General features: G+C 39.9%; 2 protein-coding genes across 2 annotated transcripts in view; one reads left to right on the forward strand and one right to left on the reverse strand.

Annotated features, from left to right (window-relative positions):
- Positions 1 to 921: 921 nt before the first annotated feature.
- Positions 922 to 6,282, forward strand: ndufs3 (NADH:ubiquinone oxidoreductase core subunit S3). Its single transcript, XM_074659248.1, has 7 exons — positions 922 to 1,078; positions 1,494 to 1,562; positions 2,052 to 2,149; positions 3,233 to 3,382; positions 4,414 to 4,539; positions 4,940 to 5,059; positions 6,005 to 6,282. The coding sequence occupies exons 1-7, from the start codon at positions 1,024 to 1,026 to the stop codon at positions 6,173 to 6,175; spliced, it is 789 nt and encodes a 262-aa protein (XP_074515349.1). The 5' UTR covers positions 922 to 1,023; the 3' UTR covers positions 6,176 to 6,282.
- A 4,118-nt stretch (positions 6,283 to 10,400) lies between these two features.
- c1qtnf4 (C1q and TNF related 4) overlaps positions 10,401 to 13,324 on the reverse strand; it is a 38,741-nt gene continuing 35,817 nt past the window's right edge. Inside the window, exon 3 of the mRNA XM_074659272.1 lies at positions 10,401 to 12,557. Coding sequence (XP_074515373.1) covers positions 11,736 to 12,557 — 822 coding nt within the window. The 3' untranslated portion in view covers positions 10,401 to 11,735. The remainder of the gene's footprint in view (positions 12,558 to 13,324) is intronic.

A 13,324-nucleotide genomic window follows, 5' to 3' on the forward strand; every position in this document is an offset into this window, starting at 1 on the left:
AAAGCTGTTCTAGTAATGTGATGAAATCATATTAAAACATAGTAATCTACTGACAGAGACACTGCTGTTTCACATGATTTCACATTCACAAGAAGGTGCACCATTTTAGCTAGACTGACTGAAGTACCAGTACCTTGAAATTATCCGTGAGTATAGCCAGTGTATATTTAGGGAAACCTCATACTATTTGTCCATATTTCAAATTGGAATGTTGCATTATTTACTCGACTACATTTATCTGATGTGTTATTGTTTTGGGTTTCTTTGGGAGGCTACAATCTATGGAGGACGAAAATAAAAGAATAAATAAATAAATTACTCAATAAATAAATATGTCATTAAATGTTGCAAAAATAATATTACACACCTGGAGCCAGATATTGATGACGATTAGCTTTAGTCAAATATTAGACAGTCCCTTCCTAAAAGTTTGAAATATTACAAGAATTTTACCCAACCCAAAATTAAAAATATATGAATAAATAAATAAATTACTTGATAAATAATTAAATGTTATTAAATGCAGCTAAAATAATATTAAAAATAAATGTGGCCATTAATTAATTGATCAAATTTGACATAAATTGGTATCTGTTTTAATTTGCTTCCTTATTTTCTTATCTTTTTATTAATTCCCTTATTTATTTATTTACTCTTCTGTTTAATCTTCTTTTATTCATGTATTTATTTTTACATTTGTTTTTAAGTTATTTATCTATTTTTGCATTCATTTTTTATTTATTCTATATTTATTTTTAAATGTGTGTATTTATTTAAAAACTAAATTATTTTTTATTCTATTGTCATATTCTACCCAAATGGGCTGTGTTGAACAATAAAATATTATAAATAGAACAAGTAATTTCAGTCCAAAATGGCGGCAGCGGCTGTTGTCAAAAGCCCCCCGGAGTTTCGCCTCTCTTCTTCGTCTTCTCCTCCTCCGGCCGTCAGGAGGCGACAGCCCGCTGACTGTGACCGTCGCGTCTCTCTGACCGAAGAAGAAGAAGAAACTGTAGAACCAACATGGCTGCGTCGTTGGTGCGGTTCGTCCGTGGAGGACTCGGGAGGAGTTTTAACTGTAAGTTCACTACAAACTAGTATTAATATAACACACAGAGTCTGCTGCAGTGATTAATGTAGCTATGTGTGTCTTTACTTGTTACTGAGAAGAACAGTGTGTTATATATAACCGTCTTAATGTGTCAGCTTTGACCTTCCAGCTAGCTCATGCTAATGCTAACGTTATTCAATAACACAGGATGAAGAGTTACTGTTGTTTATGTGATATATTAGCTTATTTAGGCAACATTAACAGTCGTATTCAAGTGTTATAAGTGTGTTTTAGCTTCTTATTGTTGTGGTGTTGCTCACATTGTTCCAGCTCCTCTGTATCTCTGTAGATTCAGTCATCTTTAGGGTGTTTATCATGTTTCTATCTTGTTTTTGACTCATTCCCTGTTGTTGTTGTTGTTGTTGTTGTTGCTGCTTTCCAGTTGCCAGGAGTTCATGTCTCCTCCAGCAGCAGCAGAGCAGACTGCAGAGCTCCACCACCGAGACCAGCCGTGAGTCAACACTATCTATCCATCCATCTATCTATCCATCTATCTATCTATCTATCTATCTATCTATCTATCTATCTATCTATCTATCTATCTATCTATCTATCTATCTATCTATCTATCTATCTATCTATCTATCTATCTGACTGACTGACTGACTGACTGACTGATGCTGCAGGAGTCAGTGGTGGAAGAAGTACTCTGATCTTTTAAACACGAATAGCTTTTTTTTGTTGTCACTTTAGTTTTTATTGCTTTTATGCATACACAAATAAAACACAAGTATAACAACGAAACTTGCAACAGTGCAGCAAGGGGTTCAGTTTACAATTGGTGATGCACTATACAGGGTTATTTTCTGATTAAAACGTTTCCCAATAACTTTCAGTATTGTCAATACAATTATACAGTGCTTATGTCTTTTTTTATATACCTAATCCATTTTTCCCATTTTCTGTTAAACTCATCTTCTTTCATCTGTCCTTCATGCAGCCATGGTCAGGCCCAAGGATGCCGTCACTCACAGCCAGCTGGCAGCGTTTGGGGAGTTTGTGGCTGAGATGATGCCCAAATACATCCAGCAGGTCCAGGTCAGTTCACGTCAGAGTGTCAGAGCTCATCGTCCTGTTACTTATTACCACTTTAATGCTTCAACACAGATTGCACATTTAAGGTCTTTTGGTCATTGAAGCAGTGAGTAGTAGTCTAATATTTGAATAAATCAAGACGATACTATAATAGTTTTTGATTTTGAGTGTAAATAGTTGGGGGGAAATAGCATGAAAACAGGCAGTTTACAGGCTGACTTAGTACAGGTAACTACAGGTGCAGTAGAGAATCCTGCAGATGAGGGTTGTTGTGACGCATAAAGCCTTGATCCATGGATGCACACGCGGTTCCATTCATACTACAATTGAGGGTCTGCGTCATTCTGGCGTTCCTAGAATGCTCATTTCCTGATCCACACTCCATTCCAGTTGGTGACGGTAATGCACCATAACGTTGTTTGCCAGGAGTTCAATGTCATTTGACTGTCTTTGTATTAGTTTAAAGACAAATTATATAAATGTGGGTAGCGGCAGATAACCTCTAACAACCTCTCTTCAAAACAAGCGCCCACTTTGTTGGTTGTGTCTAGAAGGTAACCCGCAAGCTGGGGAAACTTTTGTGAGATGGTTGAGGTTAGGAATTGATCTTGAATAGTTAAGGTTAGGATAATTCGTTGGGCAGCAAGTCTTGCGAGAATTTTTGGAGAAACTAAACCTAGGGGTGCATACTCCACCAACAGGACTGGAGTGTGGACAGAAACTGGACCGTGCATTGTCGGTGTGCTTGCTATGCTTACAGTCTGCACAGTCACAAATTTTGGCTGCACTCAACATGTTGACGTCAACGGGAATGAAGACGTTTACGTCACACAGACCAAAGCGGACCCTCGTGAACCCTTGGACGCAGAAAGTATGAATTGGCCTTAAATCAGAAGGAACATATGAGTGCAGTCTTCAAAAACAGGCCTGAGACCTCTACTTCTGAAATCAGAAACAGTTCGTCCGTTTAGTTTTTCTGTATAGCTTTTTAAACCAGTCTTATATACATCCCCTGGTAACAGTTAAAATGACTATATTTAGGTTTCAGAAACATGCAGATGGCTTGATGTGTGTGTGTGTGTGTAGGTGACGTGTTATAATGAGCTGGAGTTTATGATCCATCCTGACGGAGTGATCCCCGTGCTGACCTTCCTGAGGGACCACACCAACGCTCAGTTCAGGAGCATGATCGACCTGACGGCTGTCGACATCCCATCACGCCAGAACCGCTTTGAGGTAGCTGTCTCACACACACACACACACACACACACACACACACACACACACACACACACACACATGCTTAGACACATGTCATAATGGGGACATATATACCAATAATGGCCTTTATACACCGGGGGCGTGGCGAATAAACAAAAATGCTAAATACTCTCCTGCGAATATTATATGTCTAGGGCTTTTATTGTGAAAGGTAGGAGCGGAAGGAGTGGATCAGGTCTGCCTTTGTCAAGGTTGACAGGAGTAATAAAGTTTGACACCTTGGTTCGAACTACGGAGCCTCTGTGTTGTTGTTTAATAACTATAAGTGCAACTCAACCGGTTACACACAACGTGATTGGTTGATGCTTTTATTCGCGATATGAAAGCTCAGAAAATCAACCTTGTTGCAAATTAATCACACAAACAAAACGCCCCGGTGTGTAAAGGCCTTAAGACTGCCCTATTACCTTTAGTGTTTTTACTCCTTATTTCTTCTTTTTTCCACATTTCTACCTGTGAAATAAAGCGCAAATATTTTTTTGCCAAACATATGAGCACTTAAATTAGTAGAAAAACATAATGGATATTGTATGGTGGAATTTTTAAGTCATTAAACCATCAAAATTTGTGTTGGAGGTGTGAGTTTGGAGGTAAATCTGTAATTTCCAGTTTAAATCTGCACACATTTTTTGATGCTAAGCTTCCAGTTTCTTTTACGAAATGACGTACAGCGTTTTGTTCTCAATATACAAAACTAAAATATTAGTAAAGAGAACTTTCTACAACCTACAAGCATGAAAGACCATTCAAAAATATAGAGTCGTCCTCTCAGCCACCTGACTGGTCACAATCAAGCTGTTGTGGTAGTGTACGTTGCACCCACAGCAACACTTTGACAGGAAAGCATTACTTGTCTTTATTCACTCAGATTCTCCTCTAAAACTAAATGTTTTATATTTATTCCGGTGCCGTCCTGGTAATCTGAGATGCATAAACAAGCTTTGTGAATGTTTTCATAGTGATAATATTTGTGTGTGTGTTTACAGATCGTGTACAACCTGCTGTCGCTGCGCTACAACTCCCGTCTCCGCGTTAAGACGTACACAGATGAGTTAACGCCGGTGGACTCTGCGGTCCCGGTCCACAACGTCGCCAACTGGTACGAGAGGGAGGTGAGTCCCAACCTGGATGCCCAATCAGGAGCATCATCATCATTACAGTGTTTATTTAATTCCTCTGACTTTCAGACAAACTGAGAGTAAAAGTGTGTGTGTGTGTGTGTGTGTGTGTGTGTGTGTGTGTGTGTGTGTGTGTGTGTGTGTGTGTGTGTGTGTGTGTGTGTGTGTGTGTGTGTGTGTGTGTGTGTGTGTGTGTGTGTGTGTGTGTGTGTGTGTGTGTGTGTGTGTGTGTGTGTGTGTGTGTGTGTGTGTGTGTGTGTGTGTGTGTGTGTGTGTGTGTGTGTGTGTGTGTGTGTGTGTGTGTGTGTGTGTGTGTGTGTGTGTGTGTGTGTGTGTGTGTGTGTGTGTGTGTGTGTGTGTGTGTGTGTGTTTGTTTGTGTGTGTGTTTATGCAGGTGTGGGACATGTTTGGCGTGTTCTTTGCCAACCACCCAGACCTGAGGCGTATTCTGACGGACTACGGCTTCGAGGGTCACCCCTTCAGGAAGGACTTCCCTCTCTCTGGATACGTAGAGGTGAGTTCTGCCAGAAACACGACGACTCAGTCAACTTTATTCAGCTTCATCAATGTGGGATTCATTTATAAAAATGTTTGTAGACAGGATGGACGCTTCTAATCTCAAACTCTGCTGGATCCTGTGATTTTTATTTGTTTATTGAGCTCATGATAATGAATCCAGGGTTGATAGTTTGTGCTGAGAAGGAATAATTTATGGCCTAAATATTTTCTGAAACTGAACAGATTTCCTTGAAAGAATGAATTATTAATTTCAGCACAGAACCCAAATTCATCTTATTTACTTCTCTCTGTCTGAGGATGAAAACTTCACATTCCTGTTTTTAAATATTCATCATTATGATCAGGATGTCGCGACAACAAAGGCTTCTCATGTAGTTTTGTTTTTATAGTTTCCACCAAGACTTGACAGTTTTTAGTCTTTGAATGTATCAACCATGACCTTAAAAACACTGAAATTACTTTAAATTAGGGCTGTCAAAATATGAAACTAGAAACCCTAATGAAACCATTGGTACCAACCATTTCGTACTAGCTGGTCACGAAGCAGATTAAATAACGCAAATCTCTCATAAAGGTACATTTTGAACAGATAAAAAATGTGATTAAATATTTAAATTGATTGACAGCCTTGCATTAAATATAACCAACAGGTTTTATGACGATCGGACAGACGCTCATTCATTTATGTCCAAATCTGTTGCGTTTGTAGCGCCCCCTAGTGGTCGATTTGAGTAAAACTTTCAGGGTATGTTTCAGGTACTTATGTGGACATATTTCTTGATGATTGGCCCAAAGGTTGTTGACTTTAGTCTTTAGTCAGTTATGTGCTGAGCCACGCTCTTGTAAAGCTCATTAGTCAATATCGTCAAAACACAACTTGTTTTGCTCCCCTGCAGGGCTTACAACAACTTGCCAACTGAAGCATGTTTTCTCTCTGCAGGTGCGCTACGACGATGAGCTGAAGCGTGTGGTGGCGGAGCCCGTGGAGCTGTCGCAGGAGTTCAGGAAGTTTGACCTGAACTCGCCGTGGGAGGTGTTCCCCGCCTACCGAGAGCCCAAAGAGGCCGCGCCCAAACTGGAGGCTGGCGACGCCGCACCTGAGAAGAAATGATGTCCCTCTGTCTGTTAGTGTTATTCTGGGACTCCCAGCACTCTGAACAAACACACTTGAAATATTTATGTAAATAAAAATACTAATAAAACAACCTTCAAAAGAGATTTTAAGTTGCTGTGTGTTTTTTCAAGACTGCAAAACCATTCATGTTCAAAAGTATGTGGATACCTGAACATTACACCTTTATGTGATTGTTGAACATCTCATGAACATTAATAAACAAAACAGTTGTCCCTTCATGTAAGAAGAGTCCGTTGTCACAGTAAGAAGCTGATTGATTGAAATGTGTTTTCAGAGTCTTTAAATTAATTAAAATCCAAGATTTTTTTTACTAACTTTGATTGTGTAAATCTGGATTGTAATAATTATGACCTGTCCTCCCATACTGGAGTCACCCAGCAGATGATGCTGCAGCACACGATATAAAATCAAGAATGAAGTTTACATTTCTCTGAAAGCTGCTGCTCGCTTTGGAGGACGGAACCTGCCAAAAATAAATAAATAAATAAATTAACAAATGAATGAATAAATAAATAAATATGTCATTAAATGTAGCAAAAATAATATTAAAAATAAATGTAGCCAATAATTGATAAAATGCGACATATTGATATTTCTGTTTTAATTTGCTTATTTATTATTATATATTTATCTTTGTAAATATATTATTTATTTACTCTTGTTTAATTTTCCCTTGTATTTATTTATTTTTATTATCTTTTAAATTATTTATTTACTTTTGCATTAATTTGTTATTTATTTATTTTATTTTCGCATTTATTTTTTATTTATTTATTTATTTTTAAATGTATTTTTTATGCACAATTTCCCCTTTACATTTCACCAAACTTATTTATTTCTGTATTCTTTTCTTTACATATTTCTTTATGCGTTTCAACCTGGGACTGTCACTCAATGTGTGGTATTTATTTCTTATATTATTTTTGCTACATTTACTGAAATATTTATTGAGTTATTTATTGAGTTATTTTTGTATTTATACATTTATTTATTCATGCATGATTTTTCCTTCGCATTTCACCCCTTATTTATTTCTGTATTCTTTTTTTTACACATTTCTTTTTATATTTCTTTATGCATTTTTACCTCATTATGCAAGTGAGGGAACTGTCACTCAACGTGTGTCATTTATTTTGAATATTATTTTTGCTAAATTAATGACTTATTTATTTATTGAGTTATTTATTTATTATTTTGGCAGGTTCTACGTTCACATCACGGGTGCAATAAGAGTTCAGGTTTTACATTTCCTGTTTTTTTTATTTTGTCAAACATGTTCATTGAAGCATTCGTTTTACATGTAAGAAATACTCAAAACATTTCAAAGAGTCAACATGAGCCTGAAAACAAGACGTGAGTCAAAATGTTTTTAGTTTTTTTAAATATTATTTTAGTTATTTTTCCATCACGGTTTGGATTTTGTGTTTTTGAGAAAACACAATTTTGTAAATTTTTCCACCACATTTTGACTCATGTCTGCTCGACATAGTTTGTAATACACGATGATCCATGTTTCATTATCGGAAAGAAAGAAAGAAGCACAGACTGGAAACATCCAACATATCGTCAGTTACTGTACAGATAATAAAAATACACAGTTAACAGGCGTCGACGGGGGGCCTGTGAAGCTGCTCAGCAAGTCATGAGAAAGTTAGTTTTTTATTAATTCACTGTATTTTTCAGTTACATGCATGCATCACACTTCTTCAGATGAGTCACTTCACACACCACGAGTTCTGATCAGGACTTACTGAACTGGGTCAGGTCTTTCTGGAGCAGAGAAACCAGCGAGGGTCAGACCGTGACCGAACATATTATTATCTGAAATGAGACGCACTCGCCGTATAATTTCATAAAAATTAGCATCTCATTGTCCAAAAACTGTGTCACTTTCTTAGAAGTCGGAGCAGCGGTACAGGACAGGAAATTGTCGATTAGCAATGGAGTGGCGGAAAGAAACGCCTGGTAGAGAGCAAGAAGCCGGAGACTCGCCGTCTCTTATTAGTTTTTCAGAGGAGGTGTGAGAGGCGAGGCCGTCTTCCCTCGGCGCCGAAGAGATCGCTGTGAGATGAAGACTCTCGTGACTGGGAAGGAGATTTAGCTTTACACTACTCTGACTGCTCAGTGTGCTTCAGGTTCACTTCGATGGGGTTTTATTTTAGATATTTCATAGTAAATGTTAATTTTATTGCTGTAGTGCGTCAGCCTGAATGCACTTCTTGTTTACAGACAACAGTACAGTATCGCTTTATACTATCTTTTTGTGATATTGTGATATTATTAATCACACCACTGTCTGAATTTTCTCTATTTATCTGTATGTATTCTGTCCAAATATCCCATCTGGGAATCAATATCTTATCTTTGTTGTGCTGTAACCTACAGACAAAGTTAATAGCGTTAAAAGTCCAGTTATGAACGATACGGATTAAAGATTTGTGGCTGTGTTTTAGTTGTTAAAAAGTACATTCATCTTCATAATTATTTCCTATTTCCTATCTATATTCAAATACAGGAGACGCATTTCTTCTCCTACTTGAAAGGCCACCGTGGATGCAGAGCATTTATAATGTTTTGAGGAGTAAAAGGTCAAACTGAAGGAGCACGGTGGCCCTCATGGCCTCTGTGAAATTCGTGTCCTGGGCTTTATCTTGTAATTGTCTTTAAATGCTCTCCTGTAGTTTCTGTTTTACTTCTCATCTTATTTTAGTTTTATATACCTATTATTTGTTTTAACTTTCTCTATTTTTATTACACGGCTGTGATGAATACTCGGTTCTGATTGGTCAATCACAGCGTTCTGTGCTCTGTAATTTCTCTATAGCAGACCGTTGCTATGTATAGCAGATCGTTGCTATGGGCGCAGCTCTGATGTCGGACTCTGGCGGACCGTTTTTGTGTCAAAATATTGATTTCTTAAGTAAGTAGCTGTTCACCTGATGAATTTAAGTCCAATATTCCATCTCCTTTTTGCTCCGTTTTTGGTCTCCACCAACTCCTAAAGGAAATATCTGCTAAATACTCCACTATATTCACCAGCTAATCGCTAACTGTGTCTGTTATTTGGTGATTTGATGAGTGTTGGGGTGTTTTTTTTGGTTGGAAAGTTGATGAGAACAGTGAGAGTGAACCAAAACAGAATAATTCTGGGCTGTCGTGAGACTTTGGTCCATTGTTAACACAAAAATATTGTTTAGTGTAACTTTCAATGTAGTTTGAGCACCAAACACAAAACTATTTTCACTTCTAGTGTATTGAAATGAGGCATCAGAAATCGGGTGAACCAACCTTTAAAGTTAAAGTCCAATATATTATCATTTAAGCAGCTCTCTCTCTCTTGCTGAGTCACGTTTTGATGTAGTCAATTAGCCCGCTTGCAGTACAGTTTCACCTCTAGTTAACTGTAATAAAAAAAATGTTAATGTTCAATCACAGCGAAGTATCACTTCACACGGAGCCTCTCCAACAGAGAAGGTGATTTCATAAAGTCAAGGTTCATCACAATCTGAACAGCATCATCTTTCTCCCCCGGCGGTGTGAAATTAAACAGACATGCATATTATACAGCGGCTCGGGAGAAAAGCTGTTCAATTTTCCCCACAGTGGTCGCCATCTGAAGACACGAATTAAACTGCTGCTAGATTTAGAAATCAAATTATGGTCCAGATCCCCGCCAGGCCCGGAGGGAGGTGGCATGTGGTCAAACAGGCGGTGTATATATATACGGGGACGGATACGCAGTCTTTACCCCCAGAAAACGATGTCAGCTTGGTCCTGTTGTCCTCTTCGCTCCCGCTGTGGTATCAGAGTATTAGAGCGATAAAACACTCCAGAACGAAGGAAAGAGAGACTCATTTTGACACAAAACACACTGTTCATATCAGTTTCACATGCCTCTAAAGACATAAAGTAAAGGAACGTGACTTGTTTTACATACGAGCAGAAACATCGAGTCGCTGACGAGGATAACAGATACAGAAATATTTCACTTCAAAATGAAAACTGTGATCACCTCCTCACCTTCATGTAGGATGACCAAAGTCTCCCACCGCTACTGCACTTAATGAGCCGGGATTATAGTTTAAATAAAAGTGCATCAAATTTATTTAATCACAATTTAGTTAGTTGGTAATTGGACTGAATTGACATTTTGTTTTCACTTCAATTGGACTTTCCTTCCAACATTTGCATCAACTATTAATCATCTGACCGTGGTGTATTAACCGTGGATTCGGGATCTTTTTTTGAACTGCCACAAATCGCAATGACACACAAGTACGATATCTAACTCCTTGTGGTGGTTGCACTAATTTAAAGGGATAGTTCAGGTGTTTTCAAGTGGTGTTGTATCGGGTACTTATCCAGTAGATGGCGCCCCCAGTTTGGAGAAACAGAAAGGAGTACCAGCACGGGAGCAACGCAATGTACTGCTGTGGACGGGGGCAGCAGCAAAACGTATTTTAGACACCTAAAAAAATCAGTTTAAAGGGACTGTTTGTAACGTCTTACCCGAACTAACCCATTAAAACACCAAAAGTCACACAATAACACAAACAAACCGATCGAGGCAGCGGTAGACCAGCAACTCCTGTGTTCGGCGAGGGAAAATTACTTTTTTGAGTCTGGTGGCTTTGATGACAGCATCAGTTCCCCATCAGAAAAGGATGATTGACGGCGAGGTATAGCGATGAAAATATTCTAAATATAGCGTACTACTGCTACTACTGCTGTCTGCCGTAGGTACTACACTGACTATGGATAAGTACCTCTTTCAAAACACCCCATGCTGTGTTTCAATTTGTGTACTTACAGTTGCTATTTTGAGTGCGTTCACACTGAGAATTATGGCAAAATGCAGTGCACTCTAAATACCCGGATGTTGTACTTAAAACAGTCGCTATCTTTGCTAAGTAGTGGAAGGGGGGGTTCCAAACCTGTATTAAACTCGTGAAAATGGTGGCACCGAACTATACAAATTTAAGTTATTCATGTGTTTTCTTTCACTAAGTACCACTATACTGTAGTCGGATTGAAGCCATCGTGTGCCATTGAGTGCATAACAGCCGTGTGAGATTTGAGACAACACTACCCCTGTTGAAATCCACACACTACACAAGTATGTATTGTGCACACAGTGTACTACATGGAGGCGTACTAACGAAATTATCCAATTTGAGACGCAGCACCAAACCATCCCTTTAAAACGAGAGTTGGGCTGAGACACAGAGGGGGAAGCAGGTGATGATGAGTTTTCATTATAGAGTGAAATATTCAATTAGAGTTCACATTACTGTCATTCAAGGTTCCACATTTGAGTGTGATGAAGTCATATTCTGGGAAGCCATTTAGCTGGAAATTGAAGAGATTTTCATTAAGCTCCGCACTCAGTCCAAGGTCCCTGTGAAGGAATTCACACGAAGAGGAAGCGTCAAAGACATCCGCGAGAATTCTCCACTCTGCTCACAACCCACAAACTCAGACTTTTCCGCATGAATCCCCCCCACAATGTTCAGTCCCCAGCTCGTGTGTGCTGCAGCTAGGGTTTCTTGTCTGCGTATGATTGGCTGGTGGTGGCGGTGGTGTTGGGGAAGTCTGGGTAAACCAGGAAGCCCGTGAAGGTGATGTACTTGGCGTGGTTGCTGTAGGCCCCGAAGCCGTCCCGCTGGTGGGAGTAGAGCCAGACGGTGTCGCCCGGTTTCAGCGACAGCATCAAGCTCTGACTCTGCAGAGCTTTCTCGCCCTGGCTGTCGTCGTAGATCATCGCCTGCACCTCCAGGTGGTTCTTCATCAGCTTGACGGACAGCGTCTTCTGCGGCAGCTTGCCCACGTTGAAGGAGAAGTAGTAGGCGCCGGGAACGCGGCACGTGAACACCCCCTCCGTCACGTTGAAGTCATCCCCGATGTTGACGAACGCCGTGTCGAAGCTGACCGGCTGGTGCTGCGGCATGCCCACTTGGTCGACTCCCACGATGCTCTGGGTGCGCCCTACCGAGAACGCAGATCTCTGGTCGTCCTCTTCGTCGTCGTCATCATCATCATCCTCCTCTTCTTCCTCCCTATGTTGCAGCTCCTTCTCCTCCTCCTCCACCGCTGCAGACGGGGTGTGCTGTGCGGCCTGGTTGCTGCTCAGCAGGGCGGTGTTGTCTTGCTGGGGCTGCTGGGAGTTCAAGGCCGTGTGCTGCTGCTGCTGCTGGTGGGGGTGCGTCTGGAAGCCGTAGGTGTCGGGGTAGACGAGGTAACCGTTGAAGGTGGTGTAGTGTCCGGTGTTGCTGTAGAGCGCGTAGCGAGGGTCGCCATGGAGACGGAGCCAGACGGTGTCGCCGAACTCCAGCTGCAGCATGACGCTCTGGCTCTGCACCTGAGGACGGAAGACAGGCTTTTTATCATCCCAGTTTTACATTCACACCGAACATAATCCGATCATCTACCTCACGCAGCTCTGCGTTCGGGGGGGAATCTGGTGTGTAATCCTCTCTGTTCTGCTTTCATTCCCACCCAAACACACACCCTCTGTGATAAAGAGACACTGAGACACCTGGAGAGCTTTGACACGATAAAAGACCTCCTCAGAGGGAACAAATCCACCCTCAAACAGAATTTAAAGGAATACTGTAGTTTGGGAAATACATTTATTTGTTTTCTTGTGAAGGGTTAGATGAGAAGCTCAACCAGGGGCCAGGCAGCAGTTAGCTTAGCTTAGCACAAAGACTGGAAGCAGAGGGAAACTGCTAGCCTGGCTGACTAAAGTTCAGAATTACGACAAACCAGCAGTGGTGGAAGAAATATTCACATCTTTTACTTTAGTAAAAGTAGCTAGTAAAAATCCTGCATTTAAATTCACACTTAAGTAAAAGTGCAAAAGTATTATCAAGAAAATATACTTAAAGTATCAAAATAAAAGTACTCATTATGCAGATTTAATAGATTTTAGAATATATTTAAATTATTCACACATTTTTGTATCTGTTCAAAATGAACCTTAAAGGGAGATTTGTCAAGTATTTAATCCTCTTATCAACATGGGAGTGGTCCAATATGCTGCTTTATGCAAACGTATGTATATATTTATTATTGTAAATCAACTAACAACACAACACAATGACAGATATTGATCCAGAAACCCTC

Source organism: Sebastes fasciatus, chromosome 2, assembly GCF_043250625.1.
Source record: "Sebastes fasciatus isolate fSebFas1 chromosome 2, fSebFas1.pri, whole genome shotgun sequence".
Taxonomy (NCBI): Eukaryota; Metazoa; Chordata; class Actinopteri; order Perciformes; family Sebastidae; genus Sebastes; species Sebastes fasciatus.

Bases quoted from the DNA above. Each gene is read 5' to 3' on its own strand.
- ndufs3 (XM_074659248.1), top strand. From the start codon at position 1,024: ATGGCTGCGTCGTTGGTGCGGTTCGTCCGTGGAGGACTCGGGAGGAGT. The intron at 1,079-1,493 runs GTAAGTTCACTA...GCTGCTTTCCAG, and splicing joins ACTCGGGAGGAGTTTTAACT to TTGCCAGGAGTTCATGTCTC. The intron at 2,150-3,232 runs GTCAGTTCACGT...GTGTGTGTGTAG, and splicing joins AATACATCCAGCAGGTCCAG to GTGACGTGTTATAATGAGCT.